General features: G+C 43.5%; 1 protein-coding gene across 11 annotated transcripts in view; it reads left to right on the top strand.

Annotated features, from left to right (window-relative positions):
* The window catches only part of dlg3 (discs, large homolog 3 (Drosophila)), a 73,759-nt gene that overhangs the window by 57,646 nt on the left and 3,619 nt on the right, over nucleotides 1–12,494 (top strand). For 8 of the 11 annotated variants that reach the window (XM_068589344.1, XM_068589290.1, XM_068589363.1 and 5 more), the window contains 10 exons: nucleotides 5,452–5,566; nucleotides 7,556–7,732; nucleotides 8,093–8,168; nucleotides 8,746–8,845; nucleotides 10,869–10,910; nucleotides 11,111–11,161; nucleotides 11,254–11,355; nucleotides 11,444–11,616; nucleotides 11,880–11,992; nucleotides 12,083–12,174. In XM_068589344.1, the coding sequence (XP_068445445.1) occupies nucleotides 5,452–5,566; nucleotides 7,556–7,732; nucleotides 8,093–8,168; nucleotides 8,746–8,845; nucleotides 10,869–10,910; nucleotides 11,111–11,161; nucleotides 11,254–11,355; nucleotides 11,444–11,616; nucleotides 11,880–11,992; nucleotides 12,083–12,174 (1,041 nt within the window). Of the gene's footprint in view, nucleotides 1–222; nucleotides 745–5,451; nucleotides 5,567–7,555; nucleotides 7,733–8,092; nucleotides 8,169–8,745; nucleotides 8,846–10,103; nucleotides 10,150–10,868; nucleotides 10,911–11,110; nucleotides 11,162–11,253; nucleotides 11,356–11,443; nucleotides 11,617–11,879; nucleotides 11,993–12,082; nucleotides 12,175–12,494 lie in introns of those variants that run through there. The other 3 variants (XM_068589317.1, XM_068589336.1, XM_068589354.1) reach the window with 2 other exon arrangements.

Here is a 12,494-nt window from a genome sequence, read left to right as displayed (position 1 = left end):
GGGTAGCGTCCAACTGCATTGTGGGAAACGTAGTATCCAGCGCTTAGCTTATTGGCTCACACCAGGCAATAAAAGTCAGAAATTCTCTGCCTCTGCTGCATTTCATTAAAACATTCAAAACAACAGCTTTTAAGAAAGGGCAGCACTAAATTACAGGACTACCGCTTAAATGGTGCAATGAAACGTCAGCTCCACCTGGGTTTGGCGGCGGTTGCCCCGGACAGCGCTGGCTGCGAATGAGGGCAACGCTCCAGCAGCGGCTCCCTGTAGGAAGTATTCAGGTTCAGGGGCGGCACTTGTGTTAGCAGTGTTGGTCTAACTAGCAGGCTGAAGCGTTGAGCCAAGGCGGGCAAACGAGCCGCGGTCGTCCTTCCTGTTTAAACTCCGAGCCGCGCTGTTCGTGGACACACAAACCCCGGGACAGCAATGGAAAGAGGACTCTAAGCCGAAAGTGCGAGCTACGACGCCGGATGAAAGTTAAGAAAGACTTTAAAACGAAAGGTGGAAAACTGGGGAGGGGGGAGAAGAAGAAAAAAAACTTCCAACTGTTATCTGTCTGCCAGCTTGTTGGATGGGGGATGGGCTCGACTTCAACAGCAGCACAGCAGAAGCCGCATGAACTCGTCAATGACTGGGGGAAGAAACCGGCGAAATAGCAACCACGGTTTCATTTAATTGAGGTGGGACGAGGAAGAAGCACCGCGGAGACTATTGACACACTGAAGCCGGAGCGAGCTGTCTCAGGTAACAGGTTCATGTTGGCTGCTAACGCTACTGTACCGAGTCGATGTGTGGCTCTCTCGCTGTAACCTGTGGTTTGAACGTCAGTAAAATCACGGAATTAAAACGTGAGTTTACGTTTCTCTCTGAGGTAGTTACAGTTGTGGCAACACGGGCTTCAAAGTATTTTAAATCAGCCTGGACACTAAAGTGAGTTATCGTGATGTTCATATGAATGCCTCACCCCTACTGTACGTCTGAGGAAAACTCCTCCATTACCTGTAATCAGCGATTGTTTTTGTTGTATTTCTTAATTTAATTTCCTACTTGAGGCCAGTTCAAGGGACTTTGTGTTGTAAGTTATATGCAGCGGGATGTCTAAGTTATGACTCTTTTACTGTTTTTATGTATCACACCTTTTTAGTGGGTCACAGGTGTGGTCAAACAGGTGCTTGTCAGCTTTGTGGTGGCGGTTCGAAAGGGTGACTTCACCTGTGAACTCGGCTCATCAGACCTACATTACATCGGTTTGCTACACTAGACTTTGGACTCGTTGACTACAAGTTTATATGCTGACTAAAGCAGAATGTATTTCTTGGCTAGCTAGCTGGTGAGTTTCGTCTTAACTTAAACAGTGAATTTCACAAAAGGGTACCACTCTGTGTCTTTGTAATAGTAAACGTGTATTACAGCTACTTTGGCGGCTGCATTTTTCCTCAGTGTTATTGTAATTTCTTGGATGTGTACTTGAGCATGCTGCAGTAATGCTGTAACAACACTGGGAAGGATATTGTGAGCTTTAGAATGAGGCTGAGTTCTCAGGTTGGACTATGACAGGAATGTGAAGGGGCATAAGTTGTAGCATGCGCTCACTCTATATTCCACTCCCTTTTGATAAAGGCCTTAAATGTCCAATAACTCTCCAAGGTCATTGAAATTGCGGTGGAACAGGATCAGTGAATTGGCACTGGGCATAGACACAGGCTTAAATCAAAGTTGATAGTATGGCTGTATAGATTTTCCTTCTTCTGCTGAATACTGATTATAATGCTTCATTCTTGCTCATGTGAATTCATGTTGTCCTGCATGCCAGACCAATCAGGCAGCATCTTGAATAACGATGTGGTTAGCTGAAGGGAACCTTTGTTTTCCATCCCAAATCATGCTTTCAGCTTTCCGCCCCCTTTGCAACACAGTAAAGGACACTTATCTGTTTGTGTACAATGCTTAACTACTCAAACCACACAAGCAAATGTGTGCTGGCAAATGATTGACTTCCTGCATCTCCACTGGTGACCTGAGATCTGTCGCCAGTAATTCTGCTGGCATCCTAAAGCGGTGTGTGACATGTCATTCGTTTGAGTTTGGAGCAGGAGGAACCCCCAGTGAGATGTACAAGGACAGTCAGTCAGGGGGAGGAAGTGGAGGGTGAATGCTGGTTTATGCAGGGCAAACTGCCTGCAGAGTATTCTCAGGGGCCGGGGCCTGGGCGTCTAAATATCTCTGATGGAAGGCCAGCACTGAAGACGACAAGAAGCCCCGACAGAGCTCGCATGCTGCAGCATGAGGCCGCCCTGACTCTCAGTGGCTTACTGGATCATCACCAAGTCTTTAACTCACATTCAGCTGAAAGGAATGGAAATGAAGGGTGTATATCCACACACTGCCTTGCCTCACTGTCAAGGAGCGTAATTACACAAAAATCTTTGCTTGTAGGAAATGGGAGGAGAACCGTGGAGGAAATGTTAAACTCGATGGCCCCTCAGCAAACTCGCATCAGTCTGCATTACAGAAATAGTTAAGCCAGGGTCTACATGTTCCTCCTGCAGTATATTATTGGGGAGGGGGTGTGTGTCTGCACTGGCTCGACTATCCCTGAGAACATAACACACTCTCACATTACAAGTACATGCCTGCTGTGTTGCATAACTGGATCAAAAGAGAAGCGACCGCCCCCCAAAATAAAAAGGCTGTACGACTAATGAGGACACACAGTGGGAGTGAGTGATACAGAATAGACCCAGTTTCTATTAGCTGTCTTTTCTTCCTGTGGGTCACTCCTAAAAATAAAGGCTAGCTCTTGTGTATTTAGTGCTTTAAGAGACAAAGTTGTAACATCAATTAATGTGGACCCCGCTCCTCAGTATTTCAGCAGTTTGCGAGTGAGTAGGGATGTTAATGAATAATTGATGTTGGGTTGATCCATATAAAAACTCAGATTAGTTAATAATGTATTAATAATTACTGCAAATATGGCTGATTCCTAACAAGGTAGATACTATTGTTCTTATCGCATTTAGTAACGCATGCTGTGTTACAGCCCTCATCGTTGATACTAGAATGGTTTAAGATTTGGGTGTTCTGTATGTCCATCAATACATGTTCGATTTAATACAAGTTGTGTAGGATTATGTTTTTACTGTCTCAGTTTTGTTCAGCCATTTGTTAAATAATGGCAGGCAGAGTGGGAGCAGCAATTTGGATTGATGGCACGACTTCCTTTTTTTGGTCATTTTTATTTAATGACTCAAATAATGTACAGGTGTCTAAAATAATACCTTGATTCATAAATTACATAAACTATTATTTAAAAAACAGCGATAAGATGAATAAATGGAGAAAGAGACAAATAAAGTAACTTAACAGTTTTCCTCCCTACTTGAGAGTGATTTGAGGTTTAAATTCTGCTGTTACAGTAGTGACTTGGATTAGTGTCAGTTCAGGCACATGTATATGAAAGCTTTATTTCCATTACAGTTACTCTGTGTGCTTGATATTTGAGACAAGACAAAAGGTCAATACAGAACTTAGGTTTCAGTACAATGTTTTTATCTCCTGTGGCTCTGTTGTGCTCTCTGATTAAGTACTGGGAGTATCCTCTCTGTGTAACAGGTGTTAACTTCTTTTACTGTTCCATGTCGTTGGAAATTACTGGAAACTGAAAGCACTTCATTATAAAGGAAGTCAGTGCTGCAGAGAAATCAGAGATTGATTAGTGTGTTTCCCTACTATGTTACACCAACAGTGTGTTGTACCGCACAGAGATGATTGTGTTGCAGAAAAGCATGTATGCTGATGTTGTCATTAACAACGGGGCGTGGGAGCAATTTATGGTTTGGCTTATGATTCCCACCCTAAATCCCAACACAGGCTTAAAGTCGGTTGTCGTTCGGCGCTCCTCTTCTCTTGAACGTGTGAGATGAATCATTTGGACATTAGGAAACAAGCAAAGCGGTTAGCTCTTCCCCCCACGCTACTCGTAATGCAGCCAGCACTTCAGGTTGGTGTAGATGTTGTTAAGCCGGGCATTAAAGCAGCTCTCTCTCCTTAGCTACTCTTTATATTGTCCCTAAAACGCCTGCTCTCCCAAGCTGCCATTCTCTCATGTCTCCTGTGCCTGAGAGCCAAATGGACTTGTCTGAATGTTTCCGCTTGTGCTGTTGCTGTGCTAGGAGTGCTTGGACGTTGCTCGTGGTTACAGGCAGTCAGGCGGTGTCTGGTTACCTCACCTTTGCAGCGTCACCTTGTTGTATTGTTAACCCTTTGAGCAGAGACCAGGGTGGAGTGCTGGCGCTCAGCCCGGAGCAGGATCTGTGTTTGCTCTGAATCCTTTAGGTTTCGGCAGGTGGTTGGACTTCAGCGACCTAGAGATTGTTGTTGCACCTGTTCTGAATTTTTGGGAGATTGAACTGTCTTCTTTTAAACCAGTATAGTAGGCATGGGCGTTCGTTTTTCAACACTACTTGTAGGCTTGTTGGACAGAATCTGGACTTTGATCTCTAGTTGTTCAAGTTACAGGAAGTGTTGCCAGCTATGGATGATTAAACTATAAGGTAGGAGTCCACCCCTGAAGGCACGGCAGTAAAAGATATGCTTGGAATAAATGTGGATGATTTTCTCTCGTACTTTTTATAGGCTAATTATGATCAAGACACAGATACGTTGTCAGTGGAAGACGTGAGTCTTGTTTTCCTGGGAACAGCTGTACAACATGAAACATAAACACATATTCATTCTAACTGGGATCAGTTTCATTAGCAGTGTAAATAATTTTTTAAGATTGAGACCTGTATATCTCAATATCAATGTATGAATGACAATGTTGGTTGCTCACATTGCTGCTTTTATGTGGTCTCAACACGTCCTTTGTGTGATCACATGAGCGACCTAGTCTACTTGTTTTTCTAGCTGCATCTGCCGGTTTGTTTATCTAACTGTGTGCCGTGTGGTGCGGTAGCCTACCTTGTTCCAGCAGCCTGGGCACAGCTCGCCGCGCACAGCAGGCTAATGAGAGCATTCTTAATGAGGAGGCCCAGGTGGATTCATATATCATCCCTGTGCTCCAGAGCAGCAACTGGATTTACACACCTATGACAAATGGTCATGCATTTGAAATGGTTGGAGGCCATCCCTTTTTTTCCACACTAAAGAGCCCATGTTGAACTTAATTAATTTGTGTAATTAATGACCTGACATGAGACATTACTGGATGTGTAAGGCAGATCTGTGATAAACCATCTGTTCCTGGGGTCATTAATCAGCCTAAGGATTCGCTGAACCTTTCCTCTATTCACTGCCCACCGCAGCACCACTGAGATCTCAAACAGTTTTCCAGTGAAACGAGAGCAGGGCCCCAACACTCTTTAATAGATTATTTTCAATACCACCGTCACCTCAGATGTATCAACTCATTTTTGAGAAGGTATATTTTGTTTGTTCCCTCCAATGCAGAGTATAGTCGCTTTGAGTCCAAGATCCACGACCTGAGGGAGCAGATGATGAACAGCAGCATGAGCTCAGGATCAGGCTCCCTGCGCACCAGTGAGAAACGCTCCCTCTATGTCAGGTAAAGCTGCAATACACACACACACACACACACACACTTGGTGATGCTTGCACTCACAAAGTTATAAGATCTGTCGTCTAAATAGCTACTCTTGCATCACTCTTGCACCTGCCTGAAAGCACATGTTGTCAAAAAGCAGCCCCACTGTCAGAGTTCAGGAGCATGACGTATCATGACGAAAAACATGATTCTTCACACTGAGTTTTTTTGTAGTGTGGTATATAATTTAGGCCACTGGGTTGATGCAATTCATCACCGTCATGAAGTTGATGGACGGGCATCCCCTGTTGTTGTTTTGATGCCACATATGACATTGACTCTACTTTGCGTAATGCAGATTGACAGTGGGGCTTGTCGAAGTGACCTCTGTTATGACACTTTGGGCGGGTTGCCAATCTGGATGGAGGCTCATTTTGGAATTAAAACAGGAGACATCGCTCTTCTCACATAAAAGCAGCGAGTCACAAAGGGCTTACAAGGGTCAAGGTGAAAGGACTGTGTGATGTAACTCCACAGTCCAAGTACTTGACCATATTTCTGCTGAAGCACTAATGCGCTTCACTTAACCTAAGCCTAATAGCTACATTACTAGATTGATTTAGGCTAAGTTCAACGGCGATGGACCTTACTCGGATATATCAAAAAGTGTTTGGGTGTTATCTCATTGGAGCCCCACTATAGAGCGAGGAGTGTTAACCATCTGACTCATGCCTCTCTTATAGACGGACTCCTATGAGGCATGTAGAGCCTAGCCTGCTCCTGTGCGGGTGACTAAGCCCATAGTTATGTTGGAAAAGCTGTCTAGCTAGCCGGCTAATGCAGGAGCCGCCATGTCCTCCCAGCCCAGACTCAGGACTGCAGAGGCGTAAAACCTCTCTACGGTGTTCTTATAAAATGAAACAAACAAAAACAGTGTCACATGTGCATACACTCTCTCTGAAACGCTCAGCTCGTGTGTCACGGTGTATAAAATGGTTAAAGTTAGGAATCTAAGGTAACTTTGCTTTGGCCTGTCACAATAATTAAGTAATTGACTTGTCGTGTGATATATGACGTGGCCTCTGTCGTTCTTGCTGCCCTCGATATTACCCGTTGTGTTGACATGCGTGGTTGTTTACATAAGAATGTCACCAATATTTTCGCCAATATGATGCTCGCATTAATAGCATTTTTTTTCCCTCTGCCATTATAAGATTTTGGCAATGCACACACGTGCAGCATTTTTGTTAACTAAGCCTGATATTTCATTTTGATAATTATTTTGACTATTTAATAAAAAAATATATTGACAATTTTATTATTTTCACTCTCAATTCCATTGTCTGAATATATTCAAGAACTATAAATTAATTGTTCTTTGAAAGGGGTTACTTGCATTATCATGCTAGTATATTTTCATCATATTAGTGGCATAAATTGAACTTAAAAGGACAACAATATTGTTTATTGTATTTATTTTTGGGACCATTTATTATCCAACTTAAGCAGTTATGGCGACAGGTCGAGCATTACTTTCCCTGTCAAGCGCAGCAGCAGATAAACGTCCACTAGATTGCATCATGAATATTTTGTGTATATATCTTCTCTAGTAAACTAAGATACCTTTCAGAAGTGACTGGGTTTACCTGTCTGACAAGATAGTGACGCACTCAGGAAGACAATAAACATTGTGGTGGAAAGTATTTGGCAACAGCAGTTAGAAATGTCAAGTGGAAATTCTTGAATGGCATGCTTTATTTTACGTGTTGCTGTGTGTGACCTTGCTTTAACCAACTGACATGTGTTTTTATTGTAATATTATTGTTGATGACTCAAGTCACAGCACAAATGCAAGCAATGTTAAATTATTCAAAAAACGTCAGAAGTGATGCAGGAAATTCAAAGCTGCCATTTTGTACTAAATGTGGAGTAAATTGATCTGGAATCTCTTCATGCAAATTTCAAGATAAGGGGAAGGAGTGTAACTCCAGCCTGTGTTTTTTTTTGCAGAGCTTTGTTTGACTATGACCGAACGAGGGACAGCTGCCTGCCCAGCCAAGGCCTGAGCTTCTCTTATGGGGATATCCTCCATGTCATAAATGCTTCTGATGACGAGTGGTGGCAGGCGAGACTGGTCACACCACATGGAGAGAGCGAGCAGATTGGGGTCATTCCGAGCAAGAAAAGGTACACTCGCTCTGCTAATACCAATTCAGTTTTTTCAATTCAGTTTATTTTGTATAGCCCAAAATCACAAATACAAGATTTGCTTTGAAGGGCTTTACAATCTGTATACATGACATCCCTGTCCCAGAACCTCACATCGGATCAGGAAAAACTCCCCCAAATAAAGATAGTAAAACCCTTTCACAGGGAAAAAAGGGAAAGAAACCTGAGGGAGAGCAACAGAGAAGGATCCCTCTCCCAGGATGGACAGAAGCAATAGATGTCATGTGACCAGAATGAACAACGTACCAGACAAAGCTAATGCGACTACTCCCATTCATGCCCATTCTAACTATATTTCCCTTTTTTTTTCTGCCCCAGAGTGGAGAAGAAAGAGCGAGCCAGGTTAAAAACCGTCAAGTTCCACGCCAGGACAGGCATGATTGAGTCCAACAGGGTAAGTGTAGAGAGCCAGCTGCTCCCTGCCCTGGTGCCAGCGAGGCTGTCTTCAGAGCTACTGCTGGGCTCCCAGGGAGATGGCCTACTTCCCCATGAGTGTGGGAAAGAGACCAGCACCTGCTCACTGAAGCGGGCACAAAAAGCGCTCATATTACTGTATGGATTACACAGAAACTCCGTAGAGATGAGAGGTCCCCGTAACCTCCACAGCTCATGCGCTCAGTGATATTAGGAAATGTGCACTTAGAAAATGTCTGCACGTTTGTCAGATGCTGATCCGTCGGATGTAATTTGCAGAAGTATAAATCATCTATAATGCAAGCAGATTCAGCTTAATGAAAATGGTACATGTTTAAGTTGGTAAACAGAAGCCTGTTTCCTTCACATTGATGTGCCATTCATTTTCACCCATTACCTGCTTCTCATTTTCATTATTTGATGTGAATTGTTTGTTTACATTTCATTTGTTTTTTTTGCATGGGTGTCGAGTACCCTCATTGAAACCCATTCTGTTTTTGTTTTCACCCTCTCGTTGCCCCCCTCTCCCCCCTTCTCACCCACACATCGACAAGCAGCCAGTCAAAGTAAAGCGCAAAAAAAGCTTCAACCTCTCACGCAAGTTCCCGTTTTACAAGAGCAAGGAGAATATTGTGCAGGAGTTGGGGGAATCTGAACGTGAGTACCAGCTGTGTGATCGAGGGGGGTGGTGTTGTTTTTCGTCCGATCCCCTTCATGCTTCAGTTCTGTCTCTCAACTTTCATCTTTCCGCTCACCTCCAGGGATGGTTTGTGTGACGGCACCACTCTCATCCCTTTCTCACTGTCCCAGAGATACGCCCCACATGCTGAGCCGGCATCAGGCTGGAGATGTGGGGTCCTCTCTGGTGTGCCCGTGCATCTGTCTATGGCAGGGGTGTCAAACATACGGCCCGCGGGCCGGATCCGGCCCGCCAGGGGGTCCAGTCCGGCCTGCCAGGGTGTTCAATCCCCGCCCCCCCCCCAAAAATATATATTTATTTATATATATATTTATATAAATATATATAATATATTATATATAATATTATATATTATTATATATTATATAATATATATATTTTAAGAACAAAATTAGCAGAGCTGGGATTCAAATCTCTGATCCTCTGCTTATAAGACGGACACGCAAACCATTGATGCACAGTCACAATTGATGTGAGCACTGATATTATTGTGTTAGAAGTCGTTAAACATGGATCACGTCATGAAAGTGGCGCCAAAAACGTGTCACAAAGCGAGGGAATCTGTTTATCTGCCTGTGCTCTCCTCTGCAGAGGGTTGATGTCTGAATTTTTGGTCTTTATGTTTCTAGGTAATTGTTGAAAGACCTTAAAATAGAGTTCATCATCTATAAACCTTCGCCAATGATTTAAACATAGAGAAACATTGTTATTAATTATGCGTTATTGTGCTGTGATTTTACTGGTCTGGCCTGGTCTTGAGATCAAAATGGGCAGCATGTGGCCCCTTCACTAAAATGAGTTTGACACCCCTGGTCTATGGGCTCCAGAGGAGTGTGTGCTGCCGGCTGTGTGTGCGTGTGCGCGTGGAGGCTTGGCTGCATTAATACACAGGCCTTCTAACACAGTGATGCTACTCCTTGTATGAGCCCTGATCAATTCTCCAGTCAGTCACTGACCCACAACAAGAATCTCATTAACTGGACTGAAGCTTTAACACTTAACAGGTCAAAATCCCGTTTTAATGGGATTGGGCTTGTGTAATTGAAAGACCGTGGCTTACTATGGGGCTCAGGCTTAATGAGCACAGCACAACGCCATGTGTCAGTGAGCCTGGCGAGCACTCCTCTCCCTCTCTGCCCCAACTCTCACTAACCTCTTCTTCTTTCTGTCTGCTCTCTTCTCTTGGTTTCTGCTCTCACCTGTCGGGACATCTAGGACTTCCCAGGGTTAAGCGATGACTTTTATGGATCAAAGAGTTTGAGTAAGTGTGTGGTTGTACTGTGTCAAGCAAGTGTCCCCTGAGCTCAGAGAAAAAATGCTTTGTCACTGCAAACCCAGCTGGGAATGCTAAACCACACACATTTAGTTTAGAGTGACACACACACAGACCTACGTGCCTGCTTACACACACAACACACACGCCTCCTCAGATTCACAGTACACATAAAGTATGCATTCCCAAGGGAGGCTGAGTGAGCATTACACTTATTCTGAACGTCTCATGGGGTCTTCACGATAAATGTTTATCAGAGTTTTGTCAGATAAGGTCACACAGAGCTGGAATATATCTGTCACCAGAGCAATGTGTCGCTATGCCTGGTTGGAAATACTTTTCCCTTCCAGTTCCCCCGAGTCAGCCAGCTCCTGCCTCCCTCCTGTGGACGGCGCAACGCCTGTATGTTTTCTTTGTCTTTTCCCTGATCTGAGATCCGCTGCCACAGGCACAGATCTAGCAATAGGAAACATTGGCCAGGGATTTCAGGTCATTTGGGATATCGTCACAGGAAACACTTAATTTCCTATTGCTTGCCCCTAAAACCACTTCCCTAATATTGCGAGACCATGGCTGCCGACCCATACAATACTTCTCCTTTCTTTATCCTCTTTTTTTTTTTTTAATGACCTAGATGTTGACAAACGGGGGTCTTTTTTCTAATGCTGTTTTTAAATGATCTGTAACTCGTTCTTGTACTTTTGCAGAATGCCTGACATCCAACACAAGTGACAGTGAAAGCAGTTCGAGTGAGTCACCTTCATGTCTCATAGTTTGTTGTACACTGCCCACAAGGAGGAATTAATAGCATGGTAGATGTTCTGAACTCTACCGCTGAAATTACATCTGTAAATTAATATTTCTCGTGGGGTTTTATCAGCCATGACGCCTGTTTTTTTTGTATTCCTTTAAATGAGAAGTTTCTGATGATTGTGTTTTGTTATTACAGAGGGACAGGAGGACACAATTCTTTCCTATGAGCCCGTCATTCGACAGGAAAGTGAGTGATTCACTTCTACACAATTGAAAACAGTCAAACTGTACATTGTAAGTTCCTACACGCATCCTCAACCCCCTTCATCTCCAATGCAGTCCACTACACAAGGCCTGTGATCATACTGGGCCCAATGAAGGACCGAGTAAACGATGACCTCATCTCTGAGTTTCCCCACAAGTTTGGCTCCTGTGTACCTCGTGAGTTTACAGCAACGCACAGATCCAGAAGGTCCAACTGAGCGGAGCAGTGGTGATGAAATTGGATTTGTTTAATTCCCTTCTGCAGATACAACCCGTCCGAGGCGAGAGAACGAGATGGACGGCCAGGACTACCACTTTGTGGGCTCGCGAGAGCAAATGGAGAAGGACATTCAGGATAATAAGTTCATTGAGGCTGGCCAGTTTAATGAGAATCTCTACGGGACGAGCATCTTGTCTGTCAGAACTGTGGCTGAGCGGGTAGGCACCTCAGGCTGCTTGTGTTTCTCTGTAAGATGCGGGTACCAGATCGGGTTTGGTGTATTTAAGCTGTAACTAGAGGCGCGTTGCGTTTCCTGCTAAATCCAAAATGAGACATTTGTAATTAATGGTAAACCAAATGTTTTGTTCGTCGGAGTCATTGTTAAAGCATAACAAGAACCAAAATCAATCCTTCATTAATATGCGGCTTAGTTGTAAAAAATGTCTGGTCTTCTGTAACAAAATGTTTCTCTACTTAACAGCAGGGGAAGCACTGCATTCTGGACGTGTCGGGGAATGCCATTAAACGACTGCAGCAAGCACAACTTTATCCGATTGCCATCTTTATTAAACCAAAATCCATTGAAGCCCTAATGTGAGTTTGAGCTTTTCTTCTTCACTAGTTAACATTCAAGTGAATCGCAGTGTGTCTGCGAGACTAATCACAGCTTCTTGTCTGTTTCAGGGAAATGAATAAGAGGCAGACGTACGAGCAGGCCAATAAAGTCTTTGACAAGGCGGTTAAGCTGGAGCAAGACTTTGGAGAGTTTTTCACAGGTTGGTCTCACTGCCCTTCTGCTAAGGTCACCGATAAATATCAGTAGCTAGTTTAATCTTTAATATTCTCGATTAGTTGATTAATACAATATATTCAGTGTACTGTCTAGTCACACAAGACATCAGAGAAGCTGAAACTAGATATTTAAAAACAAATGAATCATTTACTGTCAATAAAACCCTAATTAATTGACTAAACTTTTCAATGGATCTGTTTTATTTGTATATCAATTATTTACTTCATAAAATGTCACAAGAAGAAAACAGTGAAGTGACGATTACGTCGTTTGTACGGTTACAAAGGGCTCAGTAGTAAAGAT

Source organism: Clinocottus analis, unplaced genomic scaffold (assembly GCF_023055335.1).
Source record: "Clinocottus analis isolate CAN_PGR_092001 unplaced genomic scaffold, fCliAna1.0.p SCAF_10, whole genome shotgun sequence".
Classification (NCBI taxonomy): Eukaryota; Metazoa; Chordata; class Actinopteri; order Perciformes; family Cottidae; genus Clinocottus; species Clinocottus analis.
Note: the sequence above shows the minus strand (reverse complement) of the source record. Positions and strands in the feature narration are given on the sequence as shown.